At 37.5% G+C, this 25,979-nt stretch overlaps 1 protein-coding gene across 2 annotated transcripts in view; it reads left to right on the forward strand.

The window, feature by feature from the left end:
• The first annotated feature begins 23,242 nt into the window (after positions 1 to 23,242).
• The window catches only part of LOC145296698 (small glutamine-rich tetratricopeptide repeat-containing protein beta-like), a 54,976-nt gene continuing 52,239 nt past the window's right edge, over positions 23,243 to 25,979 (forward strand). The window contains exon 1 of one of the 2 annotated variants that reach the window (XM_080142674.1): positions 23,243 to 23,376. In XM_080142674.1, coding sequence (XP_079998800.1) covers positions 23,292 to 23,376 — 85 coding nt within the window. In that variant the 5' untranslated portion in view covers positions 23,243 to 23,291. The remainder of the gene's footprint in view (positions 23,377 to 25,979) is intronic. The other variant, XM_080142673.1, reaches the window with a different exon arrangement.

Genomic DNA, 25,979 nt, shown 5'->3' on the forward strand with positions numbered 1-25,979 from the left:
TTAACGTCTCTTGCAAACAGAGTTATGCTGTACGTGTGCTGCTTTTGAGAAATTGGAGTAGAAACTGATTTGATTATCAGTGTGCAAATCTTTATATACAGGCCTTTTTGAACGTTCCAGCTTGCTTACTGTATTTATACATGAGGGAGCGTAACATAGTTCCTTTTGTTTTATGTATGCAATGGTCACATCACAATGTCATGTACTAATGTGTTCTTCATACGCATGGGCGTTTAAGCGGTGATTGCTATGAAATCCTTATCACATCCTTAGATCATTCGTAGACATTTTTGCTGATGACACTACCATCTATGGCAGCACATCAAAGGCTGTAAATGACCAAGTTCTCTCTGATTCCCTCTCCTCTGATCTTGAGCAAGTGGTACAATGGGGAAAGAGGTGGCTTGTTACTTTTAATGCATCTAAAACCGAGCTTCTATCTTTGCATCATCAACGTTCTGATCCCCATCTCACGTCAATTGAAATGAATGGCTCTCATCTTGGGGAGGCCTCATGTTTTGACAAGCTTCTGGGCTTGACCTTTACTCCTGATCTGAAATGGAATACGTACATCAAATCCGTTGCCAAGGTCGCTGGAAAAATGATAGGATCCTTCTATCGATCCAGATATCTCACTGCTGATGCAATTCTCTACCTATATAGGAGCCAGGTACGTCTAAGGATGGAGTATTGATGTCACATCTTGGCAGGAGCTTCTAGGCAGACCTTATTCCGCCTTGACAGAGTTCAGAATAGATTTCGTAGCCTAGTGAGGGATGCCCTTTTCTCTTTTGCAACCTCTTTCTCACAGAAGAGACGTTGCGAGCCTGTCTGTTTTATCGCTATTTTCATGGTAAGTGCTCGTCTGAGTTCTAATCGATGATCCCCTCTCATCAAACATTCATGAGAAACACTCGTTTGGCTGTAAACACTGTCAATAATTTCCGCCATTCTTTATCTGTGCCTAAACCTAAACATGAACAAAGCTTCTCTCTAAGAACTGCACATCTGTGGAACTCTCTTCCGTTTACCTGCTTTCCAGCTAACTGCAATATGGCCATCTTCAAGTCCAATGTAAACAAGTTCTTGATGAATCGTTCCCCTTAAGTAATCCAATTTACACTTCTAACGATTACTATGATATTGTTCTTTTGACCACTGTACACTCTCCAACCCTTATTCTCGAGTGGCCCCTGGGCCTTGATAAGTGTTGATTCCTTTGTAAAAAAAAAAATGTTCCTGTTGAGGATTTATTCTGGCTGGGCATTGCAGTTGCTACAGCTATATACAGGGGAATATTTTATGTTACACTGGCCAAGGTTACACCAGTGTAACAAAATATTCTTCTGTAAAAATTCTTTTTCATCTATGTAAGAGAAGAAAGACTATTTTTAAGACTGAACTTTTTTGGTTTTCAATACTTATTGGACGAATTTCTGTACAAAATATATTCTAGAACACTGCCAGAAATATAAATTACCTTTGTGTGAAATTTGCAAAAGATAGGCTCAGCTGTTTGGAAACCTATGAGGAAGAAACTCACACACACACACACACGCACACGCACACGCACACGCACACGCACGCACATGCTCACACACACATGCACTCACACACACACACACACACAGTTACTTTTATATAATAGTAGAGATTACTACAATGCACAAATATTAAAAAAAAGAAGAAAAATAAGATTTGTTGAATTTAAATGTCATTTTAATCAATTTATACAAAACTGGGAGATTAATTAATGTATATGAAGAAAAAAAAAGACCCATTTTCGATTGCATAGATTTTCAGCATTCATAATTCACCTTTCAAAATACCTGCAATTTGTTACTATATTATTGGCCGAGTGGTCCTAGACGTTGTATCAAAGTTTACAGTTACCCAAAGGTGCTGAGTTCAATCCTGAACGAAGGCAGTAAAAATTAACATTTAAAAACAGAGAATCAGCAACTATGTTCCAGAGCCTAGCTGGAGCCTGTAATAATAATAAAGGGTTGGGTTCGAGACTCCTAACAAACGGTTCCCTAGTTCGATACAAAACACCTGATGAAGGCCGGAGGGCAAAACGTCCAAAACGTTGTGACTATAACAACCAAGATGAGGAAGTCAGTCCGACAATCTCAATAAATGAAAACACCTCATCTCAAAAATACAGACAATTATTATTACCAGAGCGTCGTTATATTATTTTGTTTCTGAATTATTGAGATGACGATTGTTAAGGATTAATCAGACATTTTTTCTATTTTTTTTAAGTGTTATTCGCTTGGATTAATAATCTTAGTTAAATTAATTACAAAGTAAATAAAGAAAAACGTATCTTTGTTCTTTAAATAATTTCATTGTGGAAGGTGTATCGATGATGACAAAGAAAAAAATCAATTAACATGTTGCAATATTTTTGATTCATAATGGGGTATGATCCCACATAGTCGGGCGATTCTATTTATAAATGATGCTGCTAGGAACTGACGAATCGAATTAATTCACGTTCTGCTACCAACCAATCAGAAACTAGAATTGCCCGGTAAATATTAAACCTTTTCTGTAGCAATTTTGCATGTTTTTTCCGTCTCGACATGGTAAGAATACTTTGCTCTGTGGAACTGTCTACTGCAAACCAGTCACCTCTCAGGACTTGTGTGCAACAACGAACCATCAGAAACTGTTCTGTCTACTGCAAATCAGTCACCTCTCAAGACTTGTTTAGAACAACGAACCATCAGAAACTGTTCTGTCTACTGCAAACCAGTCACCTCTCAAGACTTGTTTAGAACAACGAACCATCGGAAACTGTTCTGTCTACTGCAAACCAGTCACCTCTCAAGACTTGTTTAGAACAACGAACCATCGGAAACTGTTCTGAAACTAAACATGGCTTACACTTCTTTCAGCACACACAGAGACGCACAAAGAAACGCTTCTAATTATTTTTACATTCAGACAAATGAGGACTATACAGAGAAAGACACATTGCATTACATGCCTTTTATACAGAAATGATCAATCAAAGGGAGATAACTCAATCACCTAATTCTTGAACTACATGTCATCGCTTAATAGACAAAGCGAGACAACTCTTCAGTATTTAAAAATCCAGTATTATTGATAATTTCCAATATTCGGGAATCTTCCTCTCGAATTTGAGAATTTTCACAGAATTTCTCTCAGAACCCTTTTTTTGGGAGCAGCATGTTCTTGTTTGGTTAACCATGATCAGGTAAAAGTCTTAAGTAATTCACAATTATATTCTCAGTATTACTCGTACTGATAATTGAACATTTAACCTCCAGGAGAGTGTCACCTACACCTGGATTTTACGAAGTACTCTATCCGTTATGCCATGGGTTCTTGTGTGTTTGATAACATGCACCTGAAGAAGGTTCACTGTTACACTGACTGAAATGTTGTGCGAATAACTGTCAAGATGAACAACATCAGTCCGAATAATATAAATTATATTATTTGTTTGTCAAAATGATATAGTTTTGTTAGGACTATTTCGAAAAGCAGTTCCTTTTTTTTTTTTGCTATCAAAAACAAGCTGTAGATTTTTTCCTTTTATATTTTTTTTTTTTACGTGAGGTTTTATTCTTTTTTCATCTAAATGCCTATAAATGCAATTTTCAAATATGTTCCTCTCCCTCTGGGAATTTTTGATTTTAAAACCGTTTCAGTTGTTAGTTCTATTCTCCTCCCTTTTCATTGTTCTTTATTATTTGTGGGTTACAAATTAAATCAAATGCATCGAGAATTTTTTTAAAAAATAGCAAAGTAAAACAAGTAAAAGAAGAGTTAGATGCTGTAACATCGCAGGAACAAACAACAATAAAAAAAAAAATAAATCCGACTTTTTTTCTGTTTTAACAAAAGACATTTATTACCATTACTTTCCAAACAATGCTTGCGTCTTTTTTTTTTTTTTTAACTGTTCATTTCGTCTGCAATGAGATTAACAAACCCTGCTGTCTCAACGCCAGCTTAAAAGTCTCTCGCCACCATCATGGGGCCACACGTCCATCATTTTTTTCTCTCCACTTCCCACCTTCAACTTTACACATCCATCTTCTCCAGTGCGGCTTTTGCTTCTGTTGACCATGTGGTGTTCTTTTTTTTTTCTGTTAAATGTTGTGACATTATGTTGAACAAAGATGGCGGCATAGTTCAGATCAGATCTTTACTGTAATTGGCAGTAACCAAGATGGCAGCCAAGAATCAAATGCGGTCCGTGACGTATTTAGCAGCGAACTGATCGAATCCGGAATTCGACAATTTTTATACTAACTTTGGAAGGTTTTCATTGGTTGTTTAGCACAGCCGGTGATTATAAACATGATTGGCGAATCCACTGGTCTCATACCCCCCAAATAGTAGTCAAAAACAGTTTACACACCCTCTTTTTTGATATAATGGAAAAATCCTTATAAACATATGCACAAAAATTCACAAATATACATTTTGTTTTTAACAAATGTTTACCAAAAAAAAAAAGATACAAAAAATAAATTATTTGACAAAAAGGAAATTTACAACAAGTTTTTAACAAGTGACTTTTTTTCTCTTTTTTTTTTTTTTAACAAAAACTGGAAACATTATATTAGGTATTAGTTGGTTAATTTGATTAGTAAGGTAGAAATGGTCGCCGTTTAACGTCGTGCCCGGAACAATTTACAATTTTCTTTTTTGGTGTGATTTTGACTGTTCATGCTTCTCTTCTTGGGTTTCTGAAAAGAGATTTATTCATAATTAGATTCCAAAAAGTTCGGTTATAAAATATTTTAATTTTATTCTTTTTTAGGTTTAGTGAAAATGTCGGCTATATTATTTTCAGACGTCACATAAGTAAGAGTAATAGATTTTTTACTTATTTCATCCCTTATAAAATGATATCTGATATCAATATGCTTCGACCTTTGCAACATATGTCAGGCCTTGTTGCGGTCATCAAGTAGATAAGACTCGCTACCATTTCCCTATATATTCGATTATCTATGGATTTTGTTTTGGTCCCTATATTTTTATTTATGCGCATTTCGATGGGAATTGAACATGGTTTGCAATCTTGCATTCCGAACTTGAGCAGAATTTTTTCAATGTATCATGATTGGTTCATAGTTATAGCTTCATTTTCACAAGTAAATTTTATACCAAGGAACCATGGCAGTCATCCAAGATCGGACATTTTAAATTTTTTTATTTAATTTATTCTTAACATCTTTTAAAGTGTTGTCGCAGTTTGAGGCGAGTAATATATCGTCAACCCAAAAAACCAAAATCAACAATTTATTACCTATATTTTTGGTATACATGCATGCGTCTATGGGACATTGCTTGAATTCCTGTTCTATTAAATAATTATGGAGTGTTAAATTCCAATTGTGTGCACTTTGTTTTAGTCCATATAACGATTTATGCAATTTCTATACGCAATTTTTATTTTTCATTTTAAATCTCTCTGGAGGGTAAATATAGATTTCACAGTCAATTGGAGCATTTAAATAAGCATTTTTTACATCCATTTGATATATTATAAAATTGTATTGAATGGCAAGTTGTTATAAAATTCTAATTGTCGTTAAATTTGTTGTTGGTGAAAATGTTGCAAAATATTCCACTCCAGAAATTTGTGAAAAACTTTTTGCAACAAATCTTGCTTTAAAAGTTTCACTGCCAGAAGCTGTGATTTTTTTTTTTTTGGAAAACCCCAGCGTAAAGAAATTATATTTTCATCTGTTGGTTTTGCCACTATTTTGTATGTGTTATTTTCCGAATATCATAGCTTGTTCCCATTCTTGGTGATTTTGTGAATTAATCGCCTCATTATAACTTTCCGGTGTGCTGTTCAACAAGTAACAGTAATCCACTGTGTAATCTTGTATCTTTTTAATTTGTAAGAAGTCTGGCCTTTTTCGGTCCCTTAATGGGTATTGGGGTATCGACGTGTCTGGTTAATATTTTCGTCAGAAGTTCTACTGTAATTGTCGTTATTAATATTTTCATTGTGATCGATTAAAATGTTACGTAATATTTCACGTTTTTCATCCACTGGATCGCCATTTTTTAAATTTAATGTATTATTGAATTTTACACATCTAACCCTTTTTATGGCATTTTGGGTTGGAAAGTAGATTAAATATGATGGACTGTTTTTATCGTAACCTACGAAAATACCTTTTTCGATTTTAGTATTTAGTTTACTGGTGTTTTCTATAAATGCAAAACAATCAGAACCAAATAGATGCATTCTGTTCATTTTAGGTTTTACACCGCAAAACGCTTCATACAGCGTTTTGCCTAGTCTGTAATTGAACGATCTATTTCTGATATATGTTGCTGCCATTAAAGCGTACGCCCATAAACTATGCGCTAATTTCGATTCGATAAGTAGGCATCTTGTCATCTCAAAAAGGGTTCACCATGCCCTTTCAGCGGTGCCATTTTGGAAGGGGGAATACGGCGCTGATTTCTCGTGTTTAATACGATGGTTAATTAATAGAAGTTCAAAGTCTTTACTAATAAATTCAGTCTCATTGTCTGAGCAAATACATTTTACTGAGCCGTACGGGGCAATATCAGCTAAATATTTCTTAGTGACGAGGATAGTGTTGGATTTGTTTTTTAGAAAATAAACCATAATTAAACCGGAAAAATCATCAATAAAGTTCAAAACGTACCTTAGATTATTTCTCCCCATCGGGCTGATCGGACCTACTAAGTCACAATGCACAAGTGAGAGAATTTTCGTAGCTTTTTTTGTCTGGCATTCGGCTTATATATTTTGTCATTTTCCCCTGTGCGCACACATCGCAATTTGGGAGATCGTCTGAAGGTATTATTTTCATGCCTTCGACTACATTTGGTAATTTTTTAATATCAGCTGTATTGCAGTGTCCTAGAATTTTATGCCAGGTTTCTAAGTCATGACAGGCAGTTTTTGAGGGAACCATATTTTTTAAATAATATGGTCAGCCATTTTCCATTGGGGTATATAAATTTTGACTTGTTTTGGCCAAACTTTATATTCGCGCCTCGTTTAATTGCAGCCTGCACAGAAAATATATCTTGCTTAAATGTAGGTATGAGCAGAGCATTTTTTAGAATACAGTTACAGATCCCACCTTTATTATTTTTTAGGGATATTTTAGCATCGTCTCTTTTCAAGACTATATAATTTATTTGACTACCGTCGGCAAGTTCGACAAAATGACTTTATGGATTAAAGTTTGAATCAAAATTAATGAAAGATTCCTTGGTGATAATGTGTGCTGTAGCACCATAGTCTACAAGGAGAAATGCATTTTTGAACTTCATAATATTGCTGGAGTTATTATTGTCCACGAGCATACGATTAGTCACTTCGTAACTGCGCAATGCCACTTTAAATTCGCTGAAATTTATGGGTTTGTCTTTTTGCGTTATACCAGTTGTAAATAGTTTAACATCGGCTGGAAGTCCCTTGAGGGTCATTGATATCAACAAGTTATCGCTTATTATTTCACCTGAGAGTTTTAAGGCATTGGCGGTTGTTTCTGCCCTTATAACGTAGTCAGTAATCGTTTCATCCTTGTTGTTAATGTAGACATTGGTTACCTCCCTTGCTTGTGGTGATATAAATAGGAGTCGGCCATCTTGGTTTAGTCAGTTCGTTCGTACAGTTTAGACAGACTACAAGTGTCTCAACAAATGGTAGCAGAGATATCCCTCTGTGTGCGACAAAACGAAAAAAAAAAAAAAAAAAAAAAAAAAAAATTTTTTTTTTTTTTTGTACAGCTTGTCTGTAGCACTAGACAGATCGGATATCGGATATGGCAACTTCGAACAAACAACCTCCATTGTTGGAGGGGGAGGATGTTTACGAGAACTGGAAGCAAGACGTTGAAATGTGGTCGTTGTTCACGGATCTTTCTGAGGAAAAAAAAGGGCCAGCAGTGTTTTTGACGCTACCACCGAATATTAGAGAATGTGTTCGTGAATTGCCAACAAGTGACATCGGCGGACGAGATGGCTTGAAGATCTTAATAAAGAAACTGGATGACATATATTTAAAGGATGAACACACGCGCGCTTACATGACTTTTAAGGAATTTTACACTTATAAAAGACCGTCAGGTACCAGTATAAATGACTTTCTTGTTCGTTATGAGTTTTTGTACCAAAGATTAAAAAAATTCTACATTATTCTACCGGAAGGAGTGCAAGCTTTTCTTGTTTTGAACGCGGTTAACATATCGGAAGAGAACGAAAAATTAGCGCGGACAACGTGTTCTGTTTTGACGTATCAAAACATGAAGGAATCGATAAAGAAAGTATTTGGTGACATTTATCGTGATGAAAATATACCGGCAGTGAAATCAGAGCCCGAAATCGTCAATTATAATTATTCTAAACCGGGTAACAACAAAAGGCGTTTTCGTCGAGGACAATCTAATCCATGTGACCGAAGTGGAAACGTGTTGTTGTGTTACAAATGTCAGTCTCCGAACCATCTAATTAGAGAGTGTCCTAGAAATACGCCCAGGTTTACGAAAGCGACAGAACAAATACACTTTACGTTGTTCATTCAAGAAAATATTTATTTGAACAGTACAAATGAAAAAATCTCAAATCTTGTAAAGGAAACATTTGGAATGGCAGTCTTGGATTCTGCTTGTACTCGCACACTGGCTGGCGAAGTGTGGCTTGATGTTTATTTAGATACTTTAAATGAAAGTGACCTGCAACTAGTGAAGTATACGAACTCAGACCGGAGTTTTTGTTTTGGTGATGGAGTGGCTGTCACAGCAATTAAAGTTGCTAAATTTCCGGTTACACTCGGAGGTATAAGAGTTTATATCGAAGCAGATATTGTGAAAAACGACTTGCCTCTTCTATTAAGTCACAAATCAATGAAGACAGCAGGAATAGTGCTAGATTTCCGGAAAGATATGTGCTGGATTTTTGATAAATGTATTGAACTAAAGACCACAACTTCAGGGCACTATTGTCTCCCCTTAACAAATAAGTTGTTGGATCATAGTGGTACTAAGAACATTGTATTACATGTTCAGAATTTTGGTCAGTGTTCTTTCACAGAAAAAAAAAAAAAAGCAGAAAAACTTCATCGACAGTTTGCTCATGCCTCGAAGGAAAAACTTGTTTCCTTGGTTAAAAAAAGTGGCAAATTCAATGACAAGGAATTTATAAAGGCGATTGAGGAGGTTTGTGAAAATTGTCAAATTTGCCTTAGATTTAAAAAAGCTCCACTGCGACCGGTTGTGGGATTGCCTCTTGGCAATAGATTTAATCACACAGTTTGCATGGATTTGAAAGAGTTCATCCACAATGAGGTGTGGATACTACATCTCATTGATGCCGCTACCAGGTATTCAGCGGCAACATTGATCAAAACAAAGAAGAAGGAGGAGATCATCAAAAACATCTTTATGATGTGGATTACCTATTTCGGATCTCCTGTTCGTTTTCTGAGTGATAATGGGGGTGAATTCAACAACGAACACTATAGACAGATGAATGAAAAACTCAACATAGAGACCTGTACTACTGCCGCAGAAAGTCCATTCAGCAACGGTACTGTAGAACGTCATAATTTGATAGTTGCTGAGGCAATGAAAAAAACAATTGACGATGAGAAGTGTGAACCTGAAATTGCCTTGGCATGGGCTATTTGTGCAAAAAATGCCCTCCTCAATTACTCTGGACACAGTCCAAATGAACTTGTATTCGGTTTCAATGTAAATACACCCTCAATTCTGACAGACCAGTTACCTGCTATGGAGTCCTCTACTACAAGTGACATGGTGAGAAAAAATTTAAATGCTCTCCATAGTGCAAGGAGAAACTTTTTGGAAGCTGAGTCCAGTGAGAGAATTAGGAGAGCTCTCAGGTCTAATGTCAGAACTTATGCTGATGAAGATTATGCTACCGGAGACCAAATCTATTATCGGAGGCAGGGTTTTAAAGGATGGCGTGGTCCAGCAAAAGTGTTAGGCAGAGAAGGCCAGTTTGTCTTAATCAGACATGGCGGAGCATTTTATAGGATGCATCCGTGCCAATTGATGAAAGTGAATAAAAACAACGAAAAAAGAACAAAAAAAGCTGAAATGCTGGGAAACACTACAGAAGGGAAGAATGAATACCTTCCAGTTGAGGAGGAGGAGTTGCAGAATCAAGTGGTAGAAAGTGAAGATATAGACAGAGAAGAAGTTGTTGATAGTTCTACCAGTTTAAGAGATAAGACTGAAAAACCTGGCCGAAATAAGACCATAACTTATAAAATAAATGGAAGTGAGGAGTGGAAGAAAGGAAAGGTTATGTCAGTACAGCCTAAATCAACTGGCAAATATAGTCATTGGATCAATATAGAACCTGAGGATGAAAACGAGGATCAAGTTTGTATCAACTGGAATCATATTGATCATTGGAGAGAAGTGCCCCAATATACTGAACAGGAAAATGTAGTCCTGCTCACCGCTGAACAAGAGCAGTCGAAAGCTGTAATGGATGCCAAGCATAAAGAAATAAAAAACATGAACACCTATGAAGTATTTGAATGTGTGCCATACACAGGTCAAAAAACAATATCCACAAGATGGGTGATTACTGAAAAATTCAAGGATAATCAGAAAACAATGAAAGCTCGCCTTGTAGCACGAGGCTATGAAGAAAATAGTAATCTGAAAACGGACTCCCCAACATGTAGCCGTGAAGCTATGCGAATGGTCATGCTAACCGCATCAATAAAGAATTGGATGCTGCAGACCATAGATTTTACCTCAGCCTTTTTGCAAGGTGGTATTTTAGAGAGAGATGTGTACCTGAGGCCACCATCTGATGTTTGTCCTAAATCTCAAGTGTGGAAATTAAAAAGATGCATCTATGGATTGAATGATGCTCCACGGGCATGGTACAAGAGAGTTACTCAGGCTTTGATTGAATTAAAAGCAGTAGCAAGTGCTTATGATAATGCATTGTTTTTGTGGCATGATATTAAAGGAAATTTGACTGGAATTCTTGCTATGCACGTGGATGATTTTGTTTTCTGTGGAAACACAGAGTTTGAAAGGGATGTGATTGCAACATTGAAAGAAAAATTTAAGGTGGGATCTCATGAAAGTGGAACATTCAAATATGTTGGACTGAATGTTAATCAACAGGAAAATGGGATCACTGTAGAACAAGATCTATATGTATCTTCCATATCTCCAATAGAAATAAGCAAAGGGAGGATACTGAGGAAAAATGATGAACTGAATGAAGAAGAAAAGCATGAGTTGAAGAGACTTGCAGGTCAGATGATGTGGGTTTCAACTCAAACACGCCCTGATATAGCTTTTGATGTGTGTAAAATGAGCAACACTGGAAAGCATCCCAAAGTAAAAGCCTTATTTGAGGCGAATAAAGCCTTATCAAAATTGAAATCCAAGAAGGGTTCTATAACATTTCCAAAATTGGGAAAGCCCTCAGATTTACACATTTTGTGTTATACTGATGCCTCTTATGCCAGTCTGGAAGATGGATCTTCACAGGGCGGTTTTGTTGTCTTTATTGGAGGAAGTACTGACAAAATGGCCCCCATGTGTTGGGCGTCAAAGAAATTGGACAGAGTGACAAAAAGCCCATTGGCCTCAGAGACTCTTGCTCTGAGTGAGGGAGCTGATGCTGGTGTTTTGACTGCGGTTATGATACAAGAGGTATTTCAGTTATCTAAATTGCCAGACGTTCTCTGCAAGACAGATAATGCATCACTTGTGGAGACATTGAATTCCAACAATCTGGTAAGCGATCGACGATTGAGAATAGATGTAGCAAGGCTGAAGGAAATGAAGAGTAGAGGGGAGATACAGATAGAATGGATCAAGGGTTGTGATCAGGTCTCTGATTGTTTGACCAAGGCAGGAGCTTCGTCTGAGCTTCTAAGGGACTTGTTAAATCAGAAATAAATTATTCACTTGAGGACAGCAGCAATGTTAATGTAGACATTGGTTACCTCCCTTGCTTGTGGTGATATAAATAGGAGTCGGCCATCTTGGTTTAGTCAGTTCGTTCGTACAGTTTAGACAGACTACAAGTGTCTCAACACTTGTTACGTTTCAGAGACATTAGTTCTGTATATAGGGATATAATTTTCGGTTTCCCTTTTGATAAATAAAGTTTTCTTAATATGTTCAATGCTTTCCGTCCGTCATCCAATGCATCTCTTAAAATCAGAGACAGACTTCTATCATCTAAGCATTGCATCAGTTCTGCAAAAACAGTCACATTCTTTTCGAGAAATTCAGGGTCGTTAGGATTCTCTATTGGAGATTGTATCACTTTGTATAGTTTTCGAATCCTTAGATATCCCAGAAATTTTACCTGCCACAATTCGAATTTAGATTCCAATCCGTCAAAGAAAAGACGATGGCTGGGCACATAACCTGTTAAGTGTTGTGACATTATGTTGAACAAAGATGGCGGTGTAGTTCAGATCAGATCTTTACAGTAATTGGCAGTAACCAAGATGGCGGCCAAGAATCAAATGCGGTCCATGACGTATTTAATAGCGAACTGATTGAATCTGGAATTCAACAACTTTTATACTAACTTTGGAAAGTTTCCATTGGTTGTTTAGCACAGCCGGTGGTTATACAAATGATTGTCGAATCCACTGGTTTCATACCCCCTAAATAGTAGTCAAAAACAGTTTACATTTTCACAAGGTGGTCACCACTTATCAAGGCCCGGAAGCCACTCGCGGATAAGGGTTATTGCGTGTACAGTACGTTAGTGTTGAGATTTGATAAAGTGTTTTACTTAAGGGGGCAGTTCATCAGGAATTTGTTTATGTTGAAGTTGAAGACATCCAGGTTGTAGTCAGGTGGGAAACAGGTGCAAGCCCACACACACTTTCTAATTTGCATATATGCTTTTATGGCTACTGCTGCTAATATTTTCACAAGCCAGTTATCCTATAGCTCCTGCTAATATTTTTCCATGTGCTCATACGTGCTCTGTTAGAATACCATTTGAATGTTTTGTTCCAAGCAACTTCAAAGCTGGATATGACAGTCATCATTACTACCTCTAGTAGGCTGTTCCACAAAGCAGTATCATGGAAATGATTAGTAACGTTTATTACTTTTTAAAACAATTTTTACAAACTGTCTCCATACGTTAAAACTATCTGGATGCGGTAGATAATTTCATTCAATGCGTTTTATATAAATTGAGTTGCTGTTTTGGGAGGGCATAGGGATACAAGTTCTCGAATATCAACTATTCTGTATTTTAACCATTTAAAAAATTGTAATAATCGTTTAAAAAAGCAGACAACAAACGGAAAAAGTGGTCAAAAAGTAAATATAAAATAAATGTTACCAAAGGCAAGATAGTTACTCTTCTACCTACCTGGATAAAATTTTTTGTACAGGATAGAACGATAAATTTGTCGTCCAACAGAAAACAACACTACAGCTTTATTTTAAAACTTTTATAGAAAACATCAATACAGATAACTTGATTATGTAGTAAAGCTGACATCTATTCAATGTAGCCGGCTTCAGCCTCAATTACCGCCTTGATATGGGTCCAAAACTGGGAGCATGCTTTTTCCACAAGCGCCAGTGGGAGCTTGGAGAATACTTGGCAGATGGCGGCGATTAGGCTGGCTTTGGTGTTGGTGATGTTCTTGACATATGACCAAATGAAGTAGTCCAGTGGATTCAGGTCGGGGTGGGAGGGGGCCAGTAAGAGAAGGATACAAAGTCATAGCACTCCTTCTGAAACTAAGCCTGGGTTTCTTTGGACTTCTGAGCTGGTGTCGAGTCCTGCTGCCACACCCAGGGTCTGCCAGCGACCACCTGACTGCACTAGGATATCACCACACTCTTCAGCACATCCAGGTATACCTTGGTGTTGACTTTCAATCCGACTTCAAAGATGTGAGGTGGCATGATGTGGCCCTCACTTAAAACCACACAAAAAATGATAACCATGGCCGGAAACTTTGTTGAGCTGTACACTCAAACATTGAACCATCCGAATTTGCATTTTGAGGGTTTTGGCAATGGTTCTGTTGTCATAACTTGGATTGGTAAAGAGAATGAATTGTACAACGGTGCATCTCTGAACCAGCTCATTAAACATTGTGTCACTTTCAGTCATGGTATAAGGACCTATCGCTCTTGGGTTTTTACAGAACTGGCTAACTAGTAGACAGTCTGCAACAAAAAAAAAGAGAAACGGTTTTCATCAAATGGAAATGGATTCATGTTGTCTTTTCTAGGGCAACAATTTTATCATTTCATCCTGTATTTTTACTTATTTTAAAGCATTTTTTAAAATTCGAAACACAAATAATGCCGATTTGCTAAGTTAGAACGATAGCAAGATGCTTAAAACTCAAAAATAAAACGAAATAATGATAGAAATCTACCAAATAATTGTCATAGTGACATTTACTGGGTGGACTTCTATGAATATTTTGTTGTATTTTCGAGTTTTAAGCAATTATTGAGACTCTAAAGATGATAGCTTCATGTTCGTCATCTTGTCGTCCTAGCTAAAGTTCTCGACACCACTAGTGTTTCGAATTACATAAACGCTTTAAAATAAATTATCCCCCCTCCCCCCAAAAAAACTTATCAAGGTAGGTAGAAGAATAACTTATCTTGCCTTTGGTAGCATTTATTTATTATATATTTGTTCCTTGACTACTTTTTTTTGAGTTGTTGTCTATACAAATAAAAAAAAAATCTTATGAATCGATTTGTTAAAACTAGGGGGTTTCAATAGAGAATTTAATTCTATTGCGTTTTGTATAAATTATGCATTGCTGTTTGGTTTATGAGTTCTCAAGTGCTAACTAATCTGCACTTTTATCCATTTTTCATAACCATATGCAAGAAGTCATGCACCATCCAATATGACTATGCAATTTCTACAGTTACAAACCGAGAAAATATAACTTGTGTAAGCCTTTTCTAGTCGCACACAAACACATGCATTCACATTTCAAGCCACTTTTCTTGTCATACACATACGCGCACACAAAGATACGCGCACGTACACACATGTACATATATTTATGTTCACGTACATACACTCACATTCATGTGCATACACACACACACGCTAAAGTACACACATGTACGCACCACACATATACGCACACGTATGCGCACACATATGCGCACATGGGCAACGTCACTTCTCTTTAAAGGAAATCCGCACATGTGTGAAAGACACTGGAAACCACTAAAAAAGCAAGAGACCTAAGCTTTTTCCTTCTTTTCGATTCGGCTCCCGACCTGAGCGGTTGACGGACCTACCGCTCCCTTCGGGGGCACGCTTCACGCCCTCTGCTACTATGTGTGGGGCAAGAGCTAACAGACAGTACATTTACACCTTACACGCTTTCTCTCTCCATGGCCTGGATTGACTTTCTCACTCTCTCTCTCTCTACAACAATAGACTTTCCCTCTGACCAGCTAACAGCGAGAGATACACATCAAACTAAATACATGCTGTACCCTTTCTTTTATTTGTTTCTTCATGAAATAAATTCTAGTTCGTTTATTTCAATTTAACGCGTTGTTCGTTTCTTTCTCAATTCAATTCAATTTTCCTATTTTGTACGACTGGAGGATATATATAATATACCACCAGTCAGCTACAAACTATTTAACCTAAGATAGCGATATTGGACAAGGAGAAAAAAGTAACAGTGTCCCCAATGATGCTTGGTTAAACAGTGATTAGAGAGAAAAAATAACGAAATATCAAGGTCTTATGTACGACATAAAAAGAAACTGGAATCTTAGGAAGATCTTCATCATTCCAGTAATTATAAGAGCAAACGGGCTCATGAAAAAGATTTTCAATAACTACCTGGCAGATATACCTAGTGAACCAAGTGCAAGACAGATTGAAACAATTGAAGTTAAAGGGTTGATTAGAATCTTAAAATGGTCTATCGATTGGAATGTATTAGATAGCGGGTGAATGTCTGGTATTCAGTAGAATGCCCCATCCTCAACTTGAACAAAATGATAAGAAAATTGGAAAAAAATAGATAAGTATATTTTGATACCATTTCAGGATGACATCACAGAAGATCTGAAATACACAGATTAGTAGAACTAAGTAAACGGAATAGTTACTATCACATAACAAGTATAGTTACGGTACATATTTCTTTATCCCCCCCAAATCATTAGTACATCCTCTAAAGGATGGGGCAAGGACTGATTGTAGATGACTGTCAATGTATTTAGGTGAACACACAAGAAATTTCACACTATCTGGTCGAGAAATAGTGAAATAGAAAGAAGCAAAAACACATCATGGTCCTTCACTGGGTAGACTGCCCTTTAGCTCGAGGATTATTCTGCCTCAACTGTTTCTGTTATATAGCGCCAGGACCCCTAGGTTGGGAACGGTCGTAATTAGTAAGTTCCCCGCTGCAACAAAAACCCAGTAGCCGTCTTTTAGTGATCGTCTAGTTGTTTAATTTTCTGGTTGTTATGGTAACGGCTAAGACGACAGAGTTATTTCCCCCTTGACTGTGCATTTTCTCTCTGTAGCTGTCATTGCTTGTCATAACAGCGATCCCGACTCAAAAGAAATTAACATGCATACAAAGGTCAGACGTAACTCAGCATAACAAATCAAGACGTAAGACACACTGGCTTTTTATATAAAAATATATTTTATTTTCAAATTATTTTCTTGTTTACACAGAGATTGTGAATAGTTCAAACTTTAACAGTGTGGCTTACTGTTCATTTCAGTGATGGAGAGGGGTGTGTGGAAACGTTATCCTCTCAACAGTCACACGTTTCCTATCGGTGTCTCTTTCCTCTTCTTCTTCTCTCTTCTCTCTTCTCTCCTCCTTCTTCTTCTTCTGCTTAAACTCCAAAAAAATCACCTCTTATATTAGCATGATTTTTCCCATCCACGTGATCTGTCAATCATATTGCTCGATACCGGTGCGCGTGTTTCTTGGTCACGTTTTGACAACTTTTCGCTGCCTCATGACCTCGAACCATCGTCTGATTTCTCTTCAGCTGACCGACACGTGAATTTATCACTCATGCTAAATTCTATACATTCCAGAGTTACGAGGAATGTCACGTTTCCTTGTTTTGTAAACAAAAATATCGTCGTCCGATTTCTCTGTTTATGACGTAAGCACTTTCTTGTTCCGACTGGTGGACAATCGATTATTCAATGCCCACTCTTTTAAATCTTTTATTAAAGAAGTTTTTTCTTTTCAGTTATGTATCGGATGGTTCCAGCCATCCATTACATAACATTTCAACTTCATTTTCTTTTGATTCGAGTGCCTTGGTGCCGCAATTTTGCTGGCAGGCACAGACGCCTCTGGCTGTTGTTGGTTGAAGGTTGTCAGAGTTGATGGGATCATAGGTGGTGACGACTGATGTGATGCTTATTGTAGTGATGAGGAGGTCGTTGGCTGGTCGTTGACGTCACTGCTAGGTGCAAGCACTGACTTCTCTAGATTTGATTTGCCTCTCTCATAATGCATGTCATGCACTAGTGTTGGCGTAGTGACAGCAGGAGCGTGCTGTTTATCATGAGGTAGCATGATATCATTTGGTTGTTTGGTTGTTGTAGTACGAGTGCAGTGACCTGACGTGGGTGTGGCTTGGGTTGATGATTTTCGCCAGAGCATCAGGTTGCTGTCGATCTAGAGGAGCATAGACAGGGACGTTCTTCCAGAGAAATTTTCTGTTTCAGAGGTCACCTTACCTGACCCATCAACGCATACAACATACTGATCCAACGGGTGCACTTTGATCACCTGACCAGTTTTATCCCATTTGAGTGGTTGGAGGCCAGTTTGGTTTTGGATTCTGACCAAATTCCCTACAACCAAAGCTGGTAGATATTTTGTGTGTTCAGCAAGTTGCTTGACAGACTTCATATGTCTGTTTCTCAGGGCTTCTTTCTGTTGCAACAATGTGTCACTCCTGTCATGTGGTCTGTAACAGCCAGGTAGAATGGGTATGAAGTTCTTTATAGGTCTACCAAGAGATGCACATTGCAGGATATAGTAGTTTGGTGTCCTTGTCCGGAGTGTACCTCTATTGCTATATTGCACGCTGGAATACATCAGTGTTGAGTTCTCCATCTGAGCAAGTATTATCAGTGAGCAGTCGTTTGATGGTTTTGATGCCAATTTTTGTCCTGCAATTGCTGTGTGGGAAAGGAACGGATGATAGGCAATGATGTACACCCCAGTTTTATAGGAACTGCCTTTTTTTTTTTTTTACAAGGTGGTCACCACTTATCAAGGCCCAGAAGTCAAGGGTTATTGCGTGTACAGTACGTTAGTATTGGAGATTTGATAAAGTGTCTTACTTAAAGGGCGGTTTATCAGGAATTTGTTTATGTTGGACTTGAAGACATCCAGGTTGTAGTCAGGTGGGAAACAGGTAAACGGAAGAGAGTTCCACAGGCGTGCACTTCTAAAAAAGAAGCTTTGTTCATGGAATCTACGTTTTGGTTTTGGCACAGGTAAAGGTTGAGGAAAATTTTTGGCAATGGTTTCAACTAGACGGGTGTTTTTCATGAAAGATTGGCGAGGGGGGACCAGAGATTGGAGCTCAGACGAGCACTTGCCATGGAAGTAACGATAAAACAAAGACATGCTCACATCTCTCCTGTGGAAAAGAGGTTTCATGGAAGAGAAAAGGGCATCTCCCACTAAGCCATGAAGCCTATTTTGTACTCTGTCAAGGCAGGATAGGCTGTTTTAAGCAGCTCCAGATGTGGCAGCAGTACTCCATCATTGGGCATACTTGGCTTTTATATAGATAGAGAATTGCATCAGCAGTGAGATATTTTCTGGAGCGGTAGAAGGATCCTACCATTTTTCCAGTGACCTTGGCAACTGACTTGATGTACATGTTCCATTTAAGGTCAGGAGTAAAGGAAGCCCAGAAGTTTATCAAAACATGAAGCTTCCCCTAGACGAAAGCTATCCATTTCAATTGATGCCAGATGGGGATCAGAGCGTTGATGATGGAAAGATAGGAGCTTGATTTTAGATGCATTAAAAGTGACCAGCCACTTCTTCTCCCACTGTACCACGCGCCGAAATCAGAGGAGAGAGAATCAGAGAGAACTTTGTCATTTACAGCCTTTGATGTGTTGGCATAAATGGTCGTGTCATCAGCATAGATGTCAATGAATGATTTAAGTATGTGTTTTGGGAGATCATTAATGTAGATCAGGAAGAGAGTTGGGCCCAGAATGGACCCCTGAGGGACTCCAGCATTAATACTGAGGGCCTCTGATTTCTGCCCATCAATCACTACTCTTATGAGCCTATCAGAGAGAAATGATTTAATAATTGAGAAAACATTTCCAGTTATACCGTAGCTGGAAATCTTTCCTGGAGGCTGATGCAGTGAACTCCATCAGAAGACAGCTCGTTCAGTATACCTAATGTGACGAATGCTTGCCAGAGAGAGTCTATTAGATCAGATGCCCCACCAGAGGTCCTTTCAATATGGACTAATTGGGGTGGCTGTCAACAATAATAAAGTAGTTGATACCATTGTAATGGAAGAAGTCAGCACATACACACTGAAAGGGGTAGGCTCGAAAGACAGGTTGTGTTGGTGGTGAGCTGGGTTGGGAGCACGCCATCCTGTTGCAGTGATTGCAGTTGCTTTGAGTGGCCGCAACAGTCGGGGTTATCCTAAGTCAGAAGACAGATGCATCAGCTCTCAACATCATATATGCTGGCTAGACAACTTTGGCAACCAGTCAGCCATGGCAGCAATAACAGCCGTTTTAGGCTGAGATATGAGGGTTGGGCCAAAGCCGAGTTATTCATAGTCCTCACGGGTGACTTTTGATAAATGATGTTGATAAATGGTCATGATCCTGAGGTTTGTTTGGCCAATACATTGGACAGCTGATTGTAGGGATGGTGGTCCAGGGTCAGTCTGTGTGTATTGCAGTATCCAATATAGCTGGATGCCACACACAGGGCGTCGAAAACGTTCAGTGCATGATTTTGGCGATGCTTTTGGTTGCCATTTCTTTCTATTTTTGTTGTCACTTTCATAGTGATTTTCAAAATCACATCCTTTGTATACATGATCGTAGGCAGAACATTCTTTTTTCAAACACTTGCAAAAGACTTTTTGCCATGTCCATTTTTTCCACAGTAATGGCATGTTTTCGGAGCTGTCTGTGATATTAGTGTTACAAATAGCTGCACTTTTCTGTTGCCGATAAGTGCTGGCAGCAGCTGCAGCATTGTGAAAATCATGAAGTTGGGATGCTGAGCATTTTCCAGCTTCTTTGGCTACAACGAATTGAAAAACCTGCTCAAGCGTCATGTCTTGGTTTTTGTCACAAAGAAGGTCCAGCTGAATTTCTGTGTACTTAAGGCCATGAATTTGTAGATCTCAAAGGATGGTTTCTGTGTAGTTCACCTCCTTGCCACAATTCGAACACTTGATGACAAATTTGCACACTTCAGCTTGTCTCCAGAGATGAGCACCAAAAAGGCAGATTGTTTCATCATGATCCTGGTGGATGTTGTGTAGATTAACACGTGACACCGTGTTGTTCTCTTCTCTGACCATGAGGACTTGTATTGCTTTCAGCATATCTGCTTCTGGTTTGTCACTTAATGAGCAACCTGCAGAGCAAATCAGGTCCTTGCATAGTGATTAATCACAGCATTTGAGCAGTTGCCTGATGAGGTCCTTTCCTGTGATTTTGGTTGCAGCAACATAGTCTTTTCATTTAGTGATGCAGTAGTACAAGTCTTCACTTGAACCAGCTAGGGATACAGTAGGTTGCTTCACTTTCTCTATTCTCGGTGGGGGTAGCTGCGCTGTGAATGGTCCCGTGTGTCATCAGGAGTGCTGCAACCACAATGACATCTAAGTTGGCCGTTTTATATTCTCAGTTCGCAATAGGGCATTGTACCACAAGCATTGTGCGATTGGTCTACTAGTAGATGTGAAGGTGGTTGTAGGATGGTTCTGAGATTAGGATCAGGCCAAGTCAATCTTCTTTATAAGAAGTATTCTTGATAAGTATACACTATTTTGATACCATTTCAGGATGACATCACAAATGATAAAGATCTAAAATACACAGACTGGTAGAACTAAATAAATGGAATAGTTACAGTTGCATATTTCTCTAAAAAAGATAATTCTAAAATTTACTTTAGAAAACATGCTATGCGACATACAAATATCTGTGCATGATGTTGCCCAGCTAATCAAAAACCTTGATTTCAGTAAAGCAACTGGCCCTAATAGCATTCCAATTATAGAGCCCAAAAAGCTTCAACCAGAACTAGCTCCTATACTTACAAATCTGTTCAAGCATTGTCTTAAGAAGAATTGCTTCCTAACACCCTGGAAAACCTCATCAGTATGTCCTGTATTTAAAAATTCAGGTGATCGGTCATCTCTCTTTCTCAATACAGACCAATCAGTCTCCTGTGTGCCATAAGTAAGTTGCTGGAATCTGTGTTAAATAGAGAAGTAGTCAATCACCTCAGCAAAAATAACCTTCTCAGTGACACGCAATATGGTTTCCGTTCTGCCAGATCTACAGCAGATGTGCTGACAGTAATATCTCATAGGATTAGCGAATCTCTCAACGAAGGCTTCCTTCCTAGGGCAATTGTCTTTGATATATCAAAGGCCTTTGATTGGGTATGGCATAAAGGTCTACTTCACAAAATCTCCAGCTACAGTATAGCTGGAAATGTCTTCTCAATTATTAAATCATTTCAAATAAGTTCATAAGAGTAGTGGTTGATGGCAAGAAATCAGAAGTTCACAGTATTAATGCTGGAGTCCTTCAGGGGTCCATCCTGGGTCCTACTCTCTTCCTGATCTACATCAATGATCTCCCAAATCACATCTTTCAATCAAGATCATTCGTCGACATTTTTGCTGATGACACTACCATCTATGGCAACACATCAAAGGCCGTAAACAACCAAGTTCTCTCTGATTCTCTCTGCTCTGATCTTGATCACATGGTACAATGGGGAAAGAGGTGGCTGGTTAATTTTAATGCATCTAAAATCAAGCTTCTATCTTTCCATCATCAACGCTCTGATCCCCATCTGGCATCAATTGAAATGAATGGCTTGGGGAGGCTCCATGTTTTGACAAGCTTCTAAGTCTGACCTTTACTCCTGATCTGAGATGGAACACGTGCATCAAATCTGTTGCCATAGCTGCTGGAAAAATGATGTGATCATTCTACCGCTCCAGTAGATATCTCATTGCTGATGCAATTCTCTACCTGTATAAGAGCCAAACACGTCCAAGGATCGAATACCGTTGCCGCATCTGGGTAGGAGCTGCTAGAAACTTAACAGAGTTCAAAATAGACTTCGTAGCCTAGCGGGGGATGTCTTTTTCTTTTCCCTGCAACCTCTTTCTCACAGAAGGGAAGTTGCGAGCCTGTCTCTACTTTATCGTTTTTTTTTTTGTTTTTTTTTTTGTGGTGAGTGCTTTGCTTGTCTGAGCTTCAATCTATGGTTCTCCCCCTGGTCTGACTTTCACAAAAAACATTTGTCTAGCTGAAACCACTTCATCTTCATCTGTGCCTACGTACATTCCACGATTAAAGCTTCTTTCTAGAATTGGACGCCTGTGGACATCTGTCCCGTTTTCTTGCTTTCCAGCTGACTACAATATGGCTGTCTTCAAGTCTAACGTGAACAAGTTCTAGATGAGCCATCCCCTTAAGTAATCCAATTTACCTAATTCCAACTACTAGCGATTACCACAACGTTTTCTCACTGGCTATTGGGAACTCATTAGCCCTTATCCTCGAGTGCCCCCCGAGCCTTGATAAGTCGTGACTCCATTGTAAAAAAAAAAAAAAAAAGAAAAGAAAGAAAAAAGAAGCTTTTTTTATATTAAAATTGTAAAAACGTATTTGCTTTTAGTATTAATAATAACGGTTAAATTATTTGTTTAAAAAAAACCTCCAGCTCCTCTATTATTTCTGTATGGTTCATGATTTTATTTCCTTGTTCATCTGGCAATAAAAACTTTGGACGAATCTTAAAATAGAATTTTTATGTCATTCTTTCCCTATTTCAACACTGCTGTCGCCAGATGGCGTGTATCTAACGCAAACCGGCTCACGCATTTATCACAGTCGCAAAAATACTTATTCGATAAAATAAATATTAAAAATATTTTTCGAAAAGCTTTTACTATTTTTAATGTATTCTACAAATTTTATGAGAACAGAACTATTAATCAGCCTTTATGTTACATTTGCCTGCGTCGCGTTACTGGAACGTCGTAACTCATAGCAGATCAGTTTACGGCACTCCATTGGCAGAAAGCAAATGTAAGTTAAGTTCTCTTATTTTTCTTAGTTATTTTATTTATTTGAAATCTAGCGATTTTGGGGGATGTGAATAGTTTATTTTACCGAAAGGTTATTTTCTGAATTTTCCAGTTTAATTAGGGAACTTATGGGAATTTGGAGCATGTAATTGACGCGTTATTAATAAACCAAAAAAATAGAAACAAATAGTATTAGGTTGCAGTCGTCATTTTGTTTTAGCCACGCTATCGTTGAACAAATGAATATGAATAAATCTATTTAGCTTTAAGTCTTGAAACCTTTTCTTGTGTACAATTACCAAACCCTACTTTAATGCACGGCTTTATTCGAAAATAAATGAGACATTTATTGCCTATTATATACAAATATCTTGTTTTCATTCTTATCCGGTAATTTTTTTTTTCTTCCAAGCTAAAAAAAAAAGAAAAAAGTTGAATGTTTTTGTTTAACTCCAATACAAAAAAAACAAAAAAAAACAAAAAACAAACAAACAAAAAAACAAAACAAAAAACAAACAAACAAAAAAAAAAAAACGTCTTGTGATTCGTGAGTTTTTGTTTCCAATGTTTATTGAAATTCTATGAAGACTATAAATTTACATTTTTTTTCTTTTTCGCTTATTTTTTTTTTTTTTTTTGCGGTTGGAGTGGGGGAGAAGTACCCAGAGGATTTAAATTCGTATGGAGTCACGTTTCGAGCGTTGTCGGAAAATGCTAAGTCGATCCCGGAAGTAGATTACGATTTAAAAGTTGGGGGGGGGGCACATAACACTAAGCATGCGAAGATTAAAATCGGTAAATTTTTACGACTGGCCCCAGCGTGTTATAAACACCCCAACCTCCCCACGTTAAGAACAGCTTTCGGAATACCCCCCCCCCCACCTCGAAAGCCGTTTTTAACAATGTGTGTGTGTGTGTGTGGGGGGGTTATTCCGAAAGCCGTTCTTAACATGGGGTGGTTGGGGGTGTTTATACTACGCTGGGGCAGGTCGTAAAAAATACCTTAAAAACATTTTCAACTTCCTCTAAAAAAAAAAAAAGGTGGCTTTGAAATCGTGAATTACTTCGGCCATTTCCGAAACTGCTTCTGGATTGTCCGTCAATGCTCACAACAGACTCGTACTTCTGCGTGCGTACCCATTCCTTACAAGCACGTCTTTTATTGTCATTATTATAAGTAAAAATTCCTGTAAAGTAGAAATTGAACAATGAACATGGTTGTTGTAAACCCATTTTAGAGGTTCGCGATCTCCATTTTTTTTTCTCTAAATATTTTCATAGGAAAAAATTGCCTTCATGTGGCTAATATTAGTTTAATGTTTTATTTGTATTTATTTGCCATAGAAAGAGTTAAAGAAATGCCTAATATGGTTACAATATAATATTTATTTGTTATATATTTAAATTGTAACCACTTTTTCAAATCTCTGTGGATGGTAAAATGGGTTTGTATTACTGTACAGTGTACAGACTGTACACATAGATTCGATAAAGTAAAAAAACAAAAAACAAATATATAACAAATATAGGTGCAAGTCTATAAATGGTCCACAAATAATCTTTTTTACTATAAAAATCTGAAAAAAATCTTTATAATGTACGTACTTGTCACGGTATTATTATACAAACACCGTGACAGCGTTAGGGTTAGGATTAGGTTTAGGGTTAGGTTTAGGTTTAGGGTTAGGGGTAGGGTTAATTCGCTGTCATGGTGTTTGTATAGTTTTACCCTTGTCACTGCATGAAAATGTCATATTCCAAAAATTACGTAAATCGATCAAGTAGTTTTTTAAAAAATTTTTATTTAAGGAAATCAAATATTATGAGACATTTTATCGAAGAAAAGCTTCACGCCATCTTGTTTTGAATGATACACTGCTAGCGACACCTATTGAGAATGTTTGGAATATAAGATCAGCAAGGGGCAGATAATCGACTGTTCACGCTATAGAAAAAAAACTTGGAAAATTAAGACATAAGTTTTTGAGGAAAATAACGTCTAAAATTCCAGCAAACGAGTAGTTTCCAAGATATGAAGAATTTTATGTAAATTGAGCATCCACACGTTGACGCTACTCCAACAAAAATTCGGCAAATGTGTATTTCAGCGGCGTAAATTAAAGTTTTACACTAGTGGTGGCCATAAAGTGGGTGATCATTATACGTTAAATTATTATAGAAAAGTGATCCCCCACTTTCTTTAAACTAACATTTCTTCATATCTTGGAAACTACTCGTTTACTGGAATTTTAAACGTTATTTTCGTTTTTAACATCCTCAAAACTTATAAATGTCTTAATTTTCCAAGTTTTTTTCTATAGTGTGGAAAGTCGATTGTCTGCCCCTTCCCTTGCTGATCTTATATTCCAAACATTCTCAATAGGTGTCGCTCGCAGTGTATCATTCAAAAACAAGATGGTGTGAAGTTTTTCTTTGATAAAATGTCTCATAATATTTGATTTTCTTAAATAAAAAAAAACTACTTGATTGATTTACGCGATTTTTGGAATATGACATTTTCATGCAGTGACAAGTATGTACATTATAAAGATTTTTTTCAGATTTTTATAGTAAAAAAGATTACTTGTGGACCATTTATAGACT

The sequence above is a fragment of the Euprymna scolopes genome, chromosome 17 (assembly GCF_053919585.1).
Source record: "Euprymna scolopes isolate OS-2025 chromosome 17, ASM5391958v1, whole genome shotgun sequence".
In the NCBI taxonomy this organism is placed as follows: Eukaryota; Metazoa; Mollusca; class Cephalopoda; order Sepiida; family Sepiolidae; genus Euprymna; species Euprymna scolopes.